At 44.4% G+C, this 12,012-nt stretch overlaps 1 protein-coding gene across 3 annotated transcripts in view; it reads left to right on the top strand.

Moving 5' to 3' along the window:
• Window positions 1-12,012, top strand: part of SMCHD1 (structural maintenance of chromosomes flexible hinge domain containing 1) — a 2,128,336-nt gene that overhangs the window by 1,187,060 nt on the left and 929,264 nt on the right. For all 3 annotated transcript variants that reach the window (XM_069219969.1, XM_069219967.1, XM_069219968.1), the window contains one exon: window positions 6,716-6,864. In XM_069219969.1, the coding sequence (XP_069076070.1) occupies window positions 6,716-6,864 (149 nt within the window). The remainder of the gene's footprint in view (window positions 1-6,715; window positions 6,865-12,012) is intronic.

Below are 12,012 nucleotides of genomic sequence, written 5' to 3'. Positions count from 1 at the left end.
TTTTTCCACATTTCTGTTTGGGATTACTGCACCAGGACAAATTTCCTACCACCCAACATTCCCCCCAGACTCCCAGTAAAAGTGATACCTCACTTGTTTAGGTGGGCCAATTGCCTGTGACAGGGAAGAGCCAAAAATATGTCAAAATTGAGGGGAAACTAAAGCGGGTCCAAAAGGGCAGTTTGAAAAAAATCATTTTTAAGCTGACAAGTGCAGCAGAATTTTTATCGGTATAGATGAGACAATGTTGGGTGGTAGGAACTTTGTGGATTGCTGCAGATTCCAGAAGGTTCCATCACAAAAATGTGGGGAAAATGTGTGATTTCCATCAAGGTTGGAGGTTTGCAGGGCATTGTGGGTAGAAAATGGTGCAGGGCACACCACCCTGGAATCAACCAGATGTTGAGTTTTCAGATGTGTCTGGGTCTTGTGGATTTTTCTACATGGCAGCGTCCCAAAGTAAAAAAAAGTGTAGCCCTCACTATTCCAAGTGGGACGATTTTGAGAGTTACCAAGTTCTCATGGCCCAAATGTAAAACCAAAACCCAAAATAATCAAATGTCTTCTTGCTTGCCGTGGGATAAGATGTTTTAGTTTGCGGGGGAGAGCTGAAAGACTGTTACCCCCTCAGTTGGGGTTGGTAGCCACCACCCCGCTATTTTTATTTTTTTTTACTATGTCATCTAGTAGACAGTCTGTTCCCCCGAACCCCCACCCCCTGGGGTGTGGATCGGGGGGTAATTGCCCCATCTGCCCACTGGTGGGCAGAACAACTTTGGCCCCATTTATTTTGGGTGGGGGTATGGCCATACCCCCACTCTCTTATTTTGCAAAAAAAATCTTCTCTAGTGGGCTTTCTGCCACCCTTGGGGGCAGAAGGCCCTTCCAAAAATAGCCCGATCTGCCCTCAAGAGGGGCAGATATGGCCAACAGTAATGTGCCACCATGGGGAGGGACCCTTGCCCAAGGAGTAGCTCCCCCAAACAAAAAACACACACCAATCCCTGGTGCCTAGTGGTTTCTGCCCCCCTTGGGGGCAGATTGTCCTAACAAAAATAGGCTGATCTGCTCTCAAAGGGGGCAGAAATGGCCTAAATACAATTTTCCCCCCCAGGGGAGCGACCATTGTCTAGGGGTGGTTCGCTCCCCATACATAAAAATCTAAAGTTAATAACAATATATATATATATATCCATGGTGTCTAGAGGATTTGCGCCCCCCCCCTCCCTTCCCGGAGGCAGATCTGCCTCCAGGGGGGCAGAAATGGCCAAAAAATATTTTGCCCACCCGGGGAGTGCTCCCCCTTATGCGTAAGGATAATAAAAAAAAATTAAAAACTCCCTGGTGTCTAGTGGCCGGGGGCAGAAATGGCCTATAACAAGTTGGGCCCACAGTGAGCAACCCTTGCCTAAGGGGTCACTCCCCACACATAAATGGGAAAAAAAAATATATCCCTGGTGTCTAGGGGTTTTCTGCGCCCCTCCCCCCAGAGGCAGATTAGGCTGATCTGCCCCCAGGGGGGCACAAATTGCCTACAAATTATTTGTCCCCCAGGGGAGCGGCCCTGGCCCAAGGGGCTCCCCCTTATACGTATTTATAATATAAAAAAAAATCCCTGGTATCTAGTGGTTTATGCCCACCCTGGGGGCAGAAATGGCCTAAAAACAATTTGGCCACCCAGGGAGCGACTCTTGGCAAAGGGGTCGCTCCCTACACTTAAAAGAAAAACAAAACAAAAAAAAATGATCCCTGGTGTCTAGGTGTTTTCTGCACCCGGGGGGCAGAAATGACCTAAAAATAATTTGCCCCCATGGGGAGCGGCCTTTGTCCAAGGGGCCGCTCCCCTCATGTCCATTTCAAAGAAAAGAAAAATTCCTGGTGTCTAGTCGGCATTTCTACTGCCGAAATGCTTGCAAAGACATGAAAGGAAAGGCCTTTCCTTTCCTTTCCTTTCATGCCTCTGCTGGCCCCCTCTTCCCGAGTGGAAGAGGAATGCTGAGCATTTCTCTTCCACAATCCCGCTGGAAGCATGGGAGGTGACATCATCAGACGTCACTGAGGGGGAGGTTGTCAAGGGTGGAAGGGGAAGCGATTCCCCTTCCAGCCCTGACCTGGGAGGGTGGGGGGCTGGTCTTTGGGGCGAGCGCTAGCGCTTCCCCCGTGGGCCGGTAATCGGACGTAATGGTTACGTCCGTGGCGCCCGAAAGGTGCAGCCACAGGCGTAACTATTACATCCTTGGCCCTCAAGGACTTAATGAGCATGCCCTTTGATCGTACCTGTCTGTTTGGCAACAAGGAGAGGTAGGACCTTTCGTGGCTATGGTAGGGACTACCAGCTGTGTCCTTTACTTCAAAGCCACCACATCCATCATGCTTACCAGCCTTTTTGTGGTTGCAGAAATGGATCCCACAAATCCCATGGGGACCAAGTCCAGAGATTAGCCAAGCGTGCCACCCCCCCATCAACCATAGATTCCAAATATCTTTTGCATGACCTCACAACAACAACACTCCGATTTGGCACTTGACTGTTTTCAGGATAGCCGAGCCACTGCCAGGTTACTGTGCTACTCTCTGACTTTCTGATCACAAAAGCAGTCCTTTCACCCCTTCCTCAGGCGGGGTACCTATGGGCGTCTTCAATATCAGCCTTACATCCTAACCTGTTGATCCCAAAAAGGATGTAGAAAACATGCTCAGTGTGTCCTCCATTCCCTGGCCCCCTCAAATGCCGCATCCTCCATGCCACTTCCCATCCAGCAATGCAATCCTGTTGGAGGCAGGATCAGGCACCACCTTCCCAAATGGCATGCCATAACATGGGACAGTTTTTGTGGCTCCACATTGTCCAGTGGGGCTACGCCCTTCCACTTCTGGAAACCTCGCTGTCCTTGCCATCGTCTTCAGATTGGCTGACAGAGGATCATCTCTCGCTGCTGCTCCAGAATGTTCAGCTTTTGTAGCCAAAGGAGCCATCGAGTAAGTGCCAGCATCAGAAGTAGGTTGTAGCTGCTATTCCAGCTACTTTCTGGTGCCAAAAAAGAATGGAGACCTCTGTCATATCCTAGATCTGCAGTCATTCGACGCCTTCCTGAGGAGGCGAAAATTTAAGATAACACTTCTCTAGCCCTATCTGCACTAGAACCTGGAGACTTGATGGTAGCATTGGACCTGCAGTACACCTGTTTTCATGTCACCATCTTACAGGCCTATTGGCATTGCATATTCTTCAGGTGGGACAGGAGCATTTTCAATTAGCAGTGCTCCTCTTCGGTATCACTTGTACCCATTGAGTGTTCAGGAAAATGATAGCAGTGGTTGCAGTACATTGTGGGAACACTCAATGCCTGTGCAGCCAAACTCAGCTGTCAATGCTTTATGGATCACAAATGGCGTCTGCTTCCAGAGGTGGCACATGGTCTCTTCTGAGAATGGGAAGAACCTTGGCTCGATTTGTTTTCCCCACCAAGTACTTGCACGGTCAGCACTTAATGCAAATTGGAGTTTCCAAAGCAGCTCTCTCTCGGAGACTCGTTCCAATTAGACTGGAATTCTGGGTCTCCTGTACACCTTTTCTGATACCCCTCCCTCACTGAGTTATCAAGATGATCAGGACTGACCGGCCCAAGCCATCCTAGTGGCTCCGGATTTGGCACCGAGAGGATGGTATCCGGAACTCCTGTCCATGAACATCTGTTGTCCCGTCAGGCTGCCCCTTCAAGAGAATCTCTTGTCGTAGCAGCAGAGCATGCTGCAACTTCATGCATAGGGCTTGAGCAGCAACAACTGAAGACCTTCGACCTCCCTCCTGAAGTCTGTGAAGTCACCTTGGCGTCCATCAACAAAAGCTGTACATGCCTGCCAAAGGGACAAGTTTGTGGCATGGTGGGCTGAAAACCACAGTGACTCACTTTCTGCACCCTTGTCCGAAGTGGTGTTTGTTCTGTTATTAATCTGCCAAGTTTAGCAACACAATAGGATGATGGACGGAGTGTTGAAACTTTTGAAACACTCACCCCCAGTCACAGATCTGGGTTTAATCCATCGTTCTTTTGCTCACCATGCCATCCCAGTTTGGACCCTGCCATATGCAAATCAGTCTTGACCCCGTTCAGCTGTGTAAAGATTGATTTGCATATGGCTGGGTCCGAACTGGGGTGACGAGGCAAGCAAAATAACAATGGATTAAACCAAGTCCTGTGACTGGGGGTGATTGTTTGAAAAGTTTCAACACTCCGTCCATCATTTTATTTTGTAGTGTTGCCTTAATCTGCCAAGGCCTTGTCCTGGGCACAGTTCAGGGATATCCTTCGATCATCTTAGAATTTTTTTTTTGCGGTTGCCAGATCAGCCATTCTTGTTTAGGTTACCTGCTGTGACACGTTTTTTGAAAAGTCTTCACCACATATTTCCTCCCAAAAATTTTGTTATGCGCAAATGGGATCTTAATTTAGTTTAAACCTTTCTGAAGAGTCCATGCACAGCTGTTCCCTCTGCCTTCTGACGATCAAGACAGTGTTGTTGGTGGCCGTCACATTGGCCATGTAGGTCAGCGAGCTACAGGATCTTTCTGTTCACCCTCCATACACCAGATATTTCCCAAACAAACTGCTTCTCTGAACCCATGCCTCCCTTTTGGCGAAAGTGGTGACATCTTCCCACATTGGCCAAACCACCACTCTGCTCACTTTCTTTGCGCCACCTCACCCCTCCTAAGAGAAAGAGAGGCTGCATTGCCTCTTTCTTCGACTGGACTCAGGACTCACCTTCTCCACAAGCAGAACACTGCAAGCACAAGTCCCTTCTCCTTTTCTAGCTGTCAGATTCAGCAAGTGCAGTCTTCAACAGTGCAGCCTGTTCTCTCCTGCTGCTAGGTGCAGCAGTGCAGTCCTTCTGGAGTCCTCTTCAGCTGTCCATCGAGATCTGAGTTCTGGATGCCAGGGGTGCCCTTTTTATGCCCGGTTAATACACTCAGGGTAGGACACGGTCAATAGCCAGTGGGCTACAGGTTTCCCTTCCTCCTGATGATCACTTCCTGCAAACTGTGGCATCTGACTATCCCAGATTTCTTCACTCTGTCCACTCTCAGTATGGCAGAACTGCTCTTTCGGCGTATGCCCTATCCCAACCTAGAGGTGTGGCTACTAAAGGGCCAACATCACCCTGAAAAAATGGTTTGGCAACTAGGTTCCCCTTCCTGAGTGCCAGCCTATCTACCTAAACAACAGAGTAACTCCTCTACGAAGTATTCACCATTTGCTCTTCAAAGGCAGTTTCTCCTTTGAAGCTTGTCTTTCGGGCCAAAACCAATGTGGCTTCCTGCCAGGGAGAGTGAACACCTCTCTCCTTCACATGTTTCTATTGGGTGCAGTCCTGGTAGGCATTCGCACGTCTCCCCCACAGGGCAGAAAGCTGTTCCAGGGACACCGCGTGCCACTGTGGACAGGCACAGGGGACTTATAGCAGCAAGGTGGCAACTTTCCAAAAGTATCACACCAAAACAATTTCATTTATTTTAACTTGAGTGTCAAGCGGGGTTTAATGGTACAAGTTACTGATACCTTTCAGTATCAACTTTGGCTGCACTATTCAGGAGCTAGAACAACTGAGGTGTCACTGTGTTATTCCCGTACTCGCCAGTGGGGCTATCAAGCCCTTCCACAATAAAAAACAACAGGTTCTGTTCTTACTTTTAACATGGGCAAAATACACTTTCTGCTCTGGAAATATGTTGCACTCTGCCTTAGGGCTCACTAGGCCTGCCATAGGGGTCACTCACACATATTACAGAGGGAAGTTTGAGCTAATTGACTAATCCTATCATTTAGTTTCTTAAACCAATTTTTGTCCAGATGTTTGCTAATTAAAGATAGCTTGAAAACCTTACCTTTGTCCATGGATGCTTCACCCTTCCTTGTTGTCTTCTTCTTCTAATTAGTCTGTTCTTCAAATAGAAATCAGGATATTCAGGCTATGATACTGATGTTTCAGCCTCTATCCTGGATTTCGGTGAGACTGATTCTGAGGCTGTTGGGCCTCATGGCCTCCTGCATCCTGCTTGTAGCAGATGGCTGCTGGCATATGTGGGCACTGCAGTGAGTTCTGAAGTCCCAGTGGGCGCAGCATCAGGGAAATCTCTCCGACTTGGTCCAAGTATCGGAGGGAACTGCAAAAGGCCCGCAGTGCTGGCTGATGAACCAAGATTGAGTCAATGGCAAATCCCTCTCCCTTACCCACCCATAGCTGATTGTAGAGACAAATGTAGCCATCTCCCCCGAAGGCCAGAGTCCTGCGATCTGCAACTCACCGAGATGGCCAAGGGAGGACCTTACCTGGCAGTTCGAACTGGACTGTTCCCATTGGGAGGTGGGTCAAGACTGATTTGCATATCGCTGTATCCAAACTGGGGTGTCATGGTGGGCAAAAAATACAATGCATTGGGATGCGGTCCAAGCGATTGACTGTGGATGAGATTAATTCAAGCATTCCAACCATCACAGTGTTGTTTTTGCATTTACCATTTAAATAGGGCACAGAATTTATGGGGATGGACCTGTGAAGTGTTTTTGTCCCAATAATTGTTTTTTTAACAGGTAAGCCACTTTTGCTTTCTTTAAATCTAATATGTGAAGTATTCAACTTGAGTAAGTTTGTTAAACTTTAAACTTAAGCATTTGGTAATCAAAGCTCCTTTATTTTTTAATGCAATGTTTAGGTTAACTGGACACCAAAGATTAACAAAGAACAACTAGTACAAGGACTGTTACCAGATGTTAAAGTTCCAATATCTGTGAGTGACGTGCGTTACTGTCAAGTTTCCTTCCAAGACGACCATGTATCTTTGGAGAGTGCTTTTACAATCAAGTATGTTGGCCTTTATCAGACTTTTATTCTCTTTTTATGTACATGCTTCCTGAAAACAGCCTGCTGCGGAGTTTAGCACTGAAAATGTTGTTGCTAATTCAAAATTTGTTCTGATTGGTAGGAATTTAGTGATTCATTGTGAAATTGAGGTAAATATAAAATTGTGGGTCAAAGTAAATATTAGCGTTTGTAAGAATTAAATATAATCCCCCCCCATCTGTCTTGACACACAGAAAACTGAGTGCGACGGGTAGATATGGCACAAAATTCACCTTAGATAAAAATAAAGACATTACATGAAAACACAAAAGTTAACTTGAATAGTTATTATTTCTCTTTTTTTGTAAAATATGTACATAAACAATGGGAGAACATACAATGATGTTTTCATCATAGCAGTCTTTCAGCTTTATATTGCAAGTAACAGTTGCAATCTTGGCATCATCAGGTAGAAAAAAAATATTTTGAGAAAAATATAAAATATTTGTAATGATTGTTTAACCTGGCAAGAATTCCTCTGACACATCTGGGCTGCAGTACAAATGTATGTATTTATATGTGTGTGTGTGTATATATATATATGTGTGTGTGTGTGTGTGTGTGTGTGTGCGTGCACGCATGGCACTTAAAAAAAAAAAAAATATATATATGTTAATCCACATCAGTTCTTTCCTAGAAGGTTTTGGGGTAATCTGTCAAGTGGGGAGGTGAGGGGGGAGGGTGAGACGTTCATTTCCCTCTTAATTCAAATAGGGTATTGTGGAAAGAGGTACAGTAAAACCTACTTAACGAAAGGACACATAACTTTGGCCAAAAGTTAGAACTTTACTCCAGAAGCATGCATTTAAAAAAAAAAAAATCTGCTCATCCATTTTCAAGCAATCCACATTTAAATAGGTGCTTTGGATGGTCATAAAGGGGTTAAACAGTTGGGTATACCTAGAGGGTTGGCACCCCAAGTGTCCCACAGTATCTAACATTAAAACTATAGGGCCGTCTGATTGGTCGAGAGAGATTTGATCCCATCTGCCTTTTTGGTACCACTGAACCTGTACTGATCCCATGGTACCGAAAGATCTGATTGGCTAGCCACTACTTACACAAAAAGAAAAATGTTGTGGCTGCCATTACAGGACTCTGGGACTCTGTCCCAAAGTACTGAAAATAAAAACTTAGCTATATGGAGTCAGGTAGGGGCACCTTGAGCCCCTGACAACTGGTAGGGACGACCCAAAGACATCCCCATCGCCGAGGCCAAACATTTTTATTGTATTTTTTTATTTTTTATTGTTGCACTGTGTAGGAAGGTTAAGCATTATGTTGTGATGCTAGGTAGGCTTCACCATGCAATACTATCACAAGATGGTCCTTGTATTTACACTAATAAATCCGTAGCTCAGACCCGGTAGAGTGGCAAAGAGCAGTCAGGCTTTACTAGAGAAACATGTTAAGCATTTCAGAGTACCAACATGAACGGTAAGTAATTGACACGACTTGAAGGTAATTAGACACCAATTTCTAGAAATGAAGCAGAAAAGCAGATTTTTATATTAATTTGGACACCCAAACAAATTTGATCAGATACACATAACTGGAGTGATGGATTTTAAAAGAAAACTTAAATCACAGCAATTTAAAACTGAAAAAACTTATGCATTGCGATAAATGAGAACAAGCATTTGCAATGCAATCAGTCTCGCATTTGCTCCAGTTAGAGCTGTTGGTGCTGTAAATTCCTAACTGGACTTTTCTTGCCACATTAATTGAAACTGACAAGTAAAACATTAGTTGACAAAAGCGAGCGGATTCAAAGGGCCATGGCCAGCATGAGCACAAAGGACAACACAAAAGGAAAAAGAAGTTTGCTCATAGTCAAACATATCAGCAATCATGTAATTATCCATGTAACAGGATCAGTCTGCAAGGCGGTAACAAACTTCCCAAGGAGGGACAAACGTAAAGCATTTACCAATGATAACAAAGGAATTTTGAAAGGAAAGCCCATGAACGAGTGAAGTGATGGGCATGAGGTGGGTGTGGTTAAAAGCCCACAATTCTAACAACAGGTGAAAGCGATTGCACGCTAGACCTAAAAACGTATTGCAAAACTGTGACTCATTATTCCAGCTGCTGTAAATGTGTTTTTATTAACTTAAAATATTTACTTCTCAATGCCATGAACATGTTATATTGACAATATTCTAGCGTGGGTGGACAAGAATCTCGCCTCACTAAAGTTTGAGCACAGCAGAGAAAGGGTTAATGTAGGCTATCAGTTCGAAGCTTGAAAGAAAGCACATACAGTGCTTTCTCACAGATAATGTGAAAGCAGCTTTACTGATAAACAAGCCCAAATTGGAACGTGTGGAAGCTTGTGCCACTGGGAGCAGTATCGGGTAGCTTACAGTGGTGTAGGGGCAGACGAAGGGAGCTTGCAGAAATCTTAACTATTAAAATCAACATTTTCTAGTTTGTTTTAAATACACACTGCTCAAAGGTAAAATGTCATAGTAGCGATTAAAAAACATACATCTGTGGCCCACTGCCAAAATTGTCTGTGTCACCTTCCAAGCACCTTCGAAAGGTTCAGAGGTATGCATTTCACAAGATGCCATTCCGGCACACGTGTGCCATGTCCTGTGCGTCCAAGTGCAATAAACGCTGCTGTTACTCACACGTTCGTAAGTTTTAAAACTTAAGGTGCAGTGCAAGAATGCTGCACTTCTACTGAATCGTCCACGGAGGACAAACAGACTTTCAGGCTTTGTCACATAGCATTCAGATTTGCAGTCTGATAAAGGAATGAAGCAGGAATACACAGGGCAACTTATTCAGAATTCAGTTATGTAATCTTTTACAGTTGTCATTGAACTCAATGTTTCCCCTCAGGTTAGCCCATTTTTAAAAAACATTTCATTTTCATTAGTTAGCCCGTGAATACCAGAAAAAGCACAATTCAAAAATATGTCTCCATATTGTATTCAATCTAATGGAATTATGTGGTACGTCAACGCATTGGTGTTATAGTAAATATGTGCAACGGTTTTGCTGGGGTAAAATTGCGTGACACTCATTTGGTAGTCACTAGGTTAGGCACTACGGCAATAATTAAATGTTCAGTTTTTCGCAGCTTCTGCCAATAAAACATTATGAGCTGGCCTTGTCATTTATCATCAAAATATTAAGAGTGATGGGAGGAGCGCCACCTGATATCAGGGAAACAAGTTACTGACAAAAGAAAAAAGCCCTTTTAAAACGCTACCTAGATGACTTCCTTGGTGAGCTAGGCAATTCCCAAGGCCCTTGTTACACTTGGACAGGTAATCCAGACACAAGGGTAAACATGCTTGCATAATTACGATTACAATTTGTGTAGAAATTCAGCACATACCTCTGGTGCAAGGTGAAACCTAGTGACGTGTGCATGAAAAAACTGCAAAATGCCAGTTTCTACAGGCTTCGAAGGGGAGAAATAGTTTTGGTATTGACATTTTTGTTACACTGTCTGAAAATAAAAACTATGGATGAGGGAGTTATGTTTCGCCAGGGAAAACTCAAACCCTGCGATGTTACAGCACGGTATTTAACCGGATTAGAGAATGAATATCTGTCTCCTAAAGAAGGTCCCATAAGTATTATCTGAGAATATGCAAAGGGTTGTGTACGGTTATTAAAGCTGCTGCTCTGCACGTGTGGTCTCTGCTTTGTCACCGCACATCTGTTTCACAGTTGGAACTTGGCAGGACAGGGTGATGTAAAACCTTTAGAAAGGATCATTTACTTTGTCTCATTTAAGGGGAAACCACTTTTAAAGGATTTTTCTTTTGTAATTTTCAAATTAAACATAACGTGTGGCTGAATCAATAGAAAATGACAGGTTACTAACCATCCGAATGCCTCGTTGACGCATGACACAAGACGCTTAATAGAGAGTCAGCTTCGGTTTTTAATCAGCTAAAGCCGTGAAGCGCCAGTTGAATTATAAACAAAAACAAGCCACGGCAAAGGAAAACAGACAGCCTCGTCACGACGTTATCGCGCATGACGTGCGGCTGCTATCTTCAGTTAGAAAAATATATATTATTTAAATATTCTATTGGTAGTGATTTTCACTACTCATCTGCAGCGTGAGGGAAAATCAATAACGAGGACTAGCTGCCCATGGAAAAGCCCCCCTCTGCTGTTGGTTTCATGTTTGCAGAGGGAGCTGGTGGGGAGGAGAGACTGAACACGCACCCACAGTGTAAGACTAAGAGGCAAATAATAAAAAATAAAGTCTCCTACAGAAGAGACAAACAAGACATAGCATAATTAAACAGTAGTTTGTGCTGCTTCCAAAGTTAAAAAAAAAAAAAAAGGCAGGACAAAGAGGCAGAACTGACCCACTAGCAAGCAAGGATTTTTGAAGGACACTGGAACCAACAAATGAAATAGCTTTGAACCACAGTATAAGTATACTTGAAAGTATACAACACGTCGAATGCTACACTCAACCTAAAAAATGATGGTGACAATCAGTAAAAAGCAGGTCGAGTTGTGTGGGATCCATGGAGGGTAGAGGTGTGGCTGGTCCCAGGACCAATCCACAACAGTCAGTTCAATTTGACCTGGCCTGTGGGGCCTTGGTACAGAGTTGCCCTGGCTGTCCTTGGTGCTGAACGGGAGCCATGGGAGAGCTGCTTTTACACTTTGCACAGTGCTGTGGGGAACAGTATGCGAAAACACAACAACTGAGCCGCTGCTGATGTTGGATGCAGGCTGGATGAAGTCCCCTCTAGGTGCAGCGTCGTGTGTGGGGGGTCAGTTGCTGTACTGGCGACCAGCAAGCCTTGGAAGTAAGCACAGCTTAAAGTTAGTTTGATGCCAGTAGGTCCAGGGGAACCAGGTAGCGGCCTGAAGCATTTTGGAGGGCTGGACTACAGGGTCCACAATGCACTATACCATCTGGATTTGGGCCATACCTTAGAGGGCCTGATGGCCCTTTTGTTAGAGTGTTGTTTTACATAGTTTCACGTTTATTAGAAAAGTGCATGGTTAATTAAAACCATTACACCATTCTTTTAAACGAAAACATATTATAAATACATTGCTACTATATACTCTTAAAAAGAATTATAATCATGTTACACTGCCTAAAGTGCTAAAGCT

This window comes from Pleurodeles waltl, chromosome 2_2, assembly GCF_031143425.1.
Source record: "Pleurodeles waltl isolate 20211129_DDA chromosome 2_2, aPleWal1.hap1.20221129, whole genome shotgun sequence".
Taxonomy (NCBI): Eukaryota; Metazoa; Chordata; class Amphibia; order Caudata; family Salamandridae; genus Pleurodeles; species Pleurodeles waltl.
The sequence above is the reverse complement of the archived record's forward strand: the minus strand, read 5'-3'. Positions and strand labels throughout refer to the sequence as shown.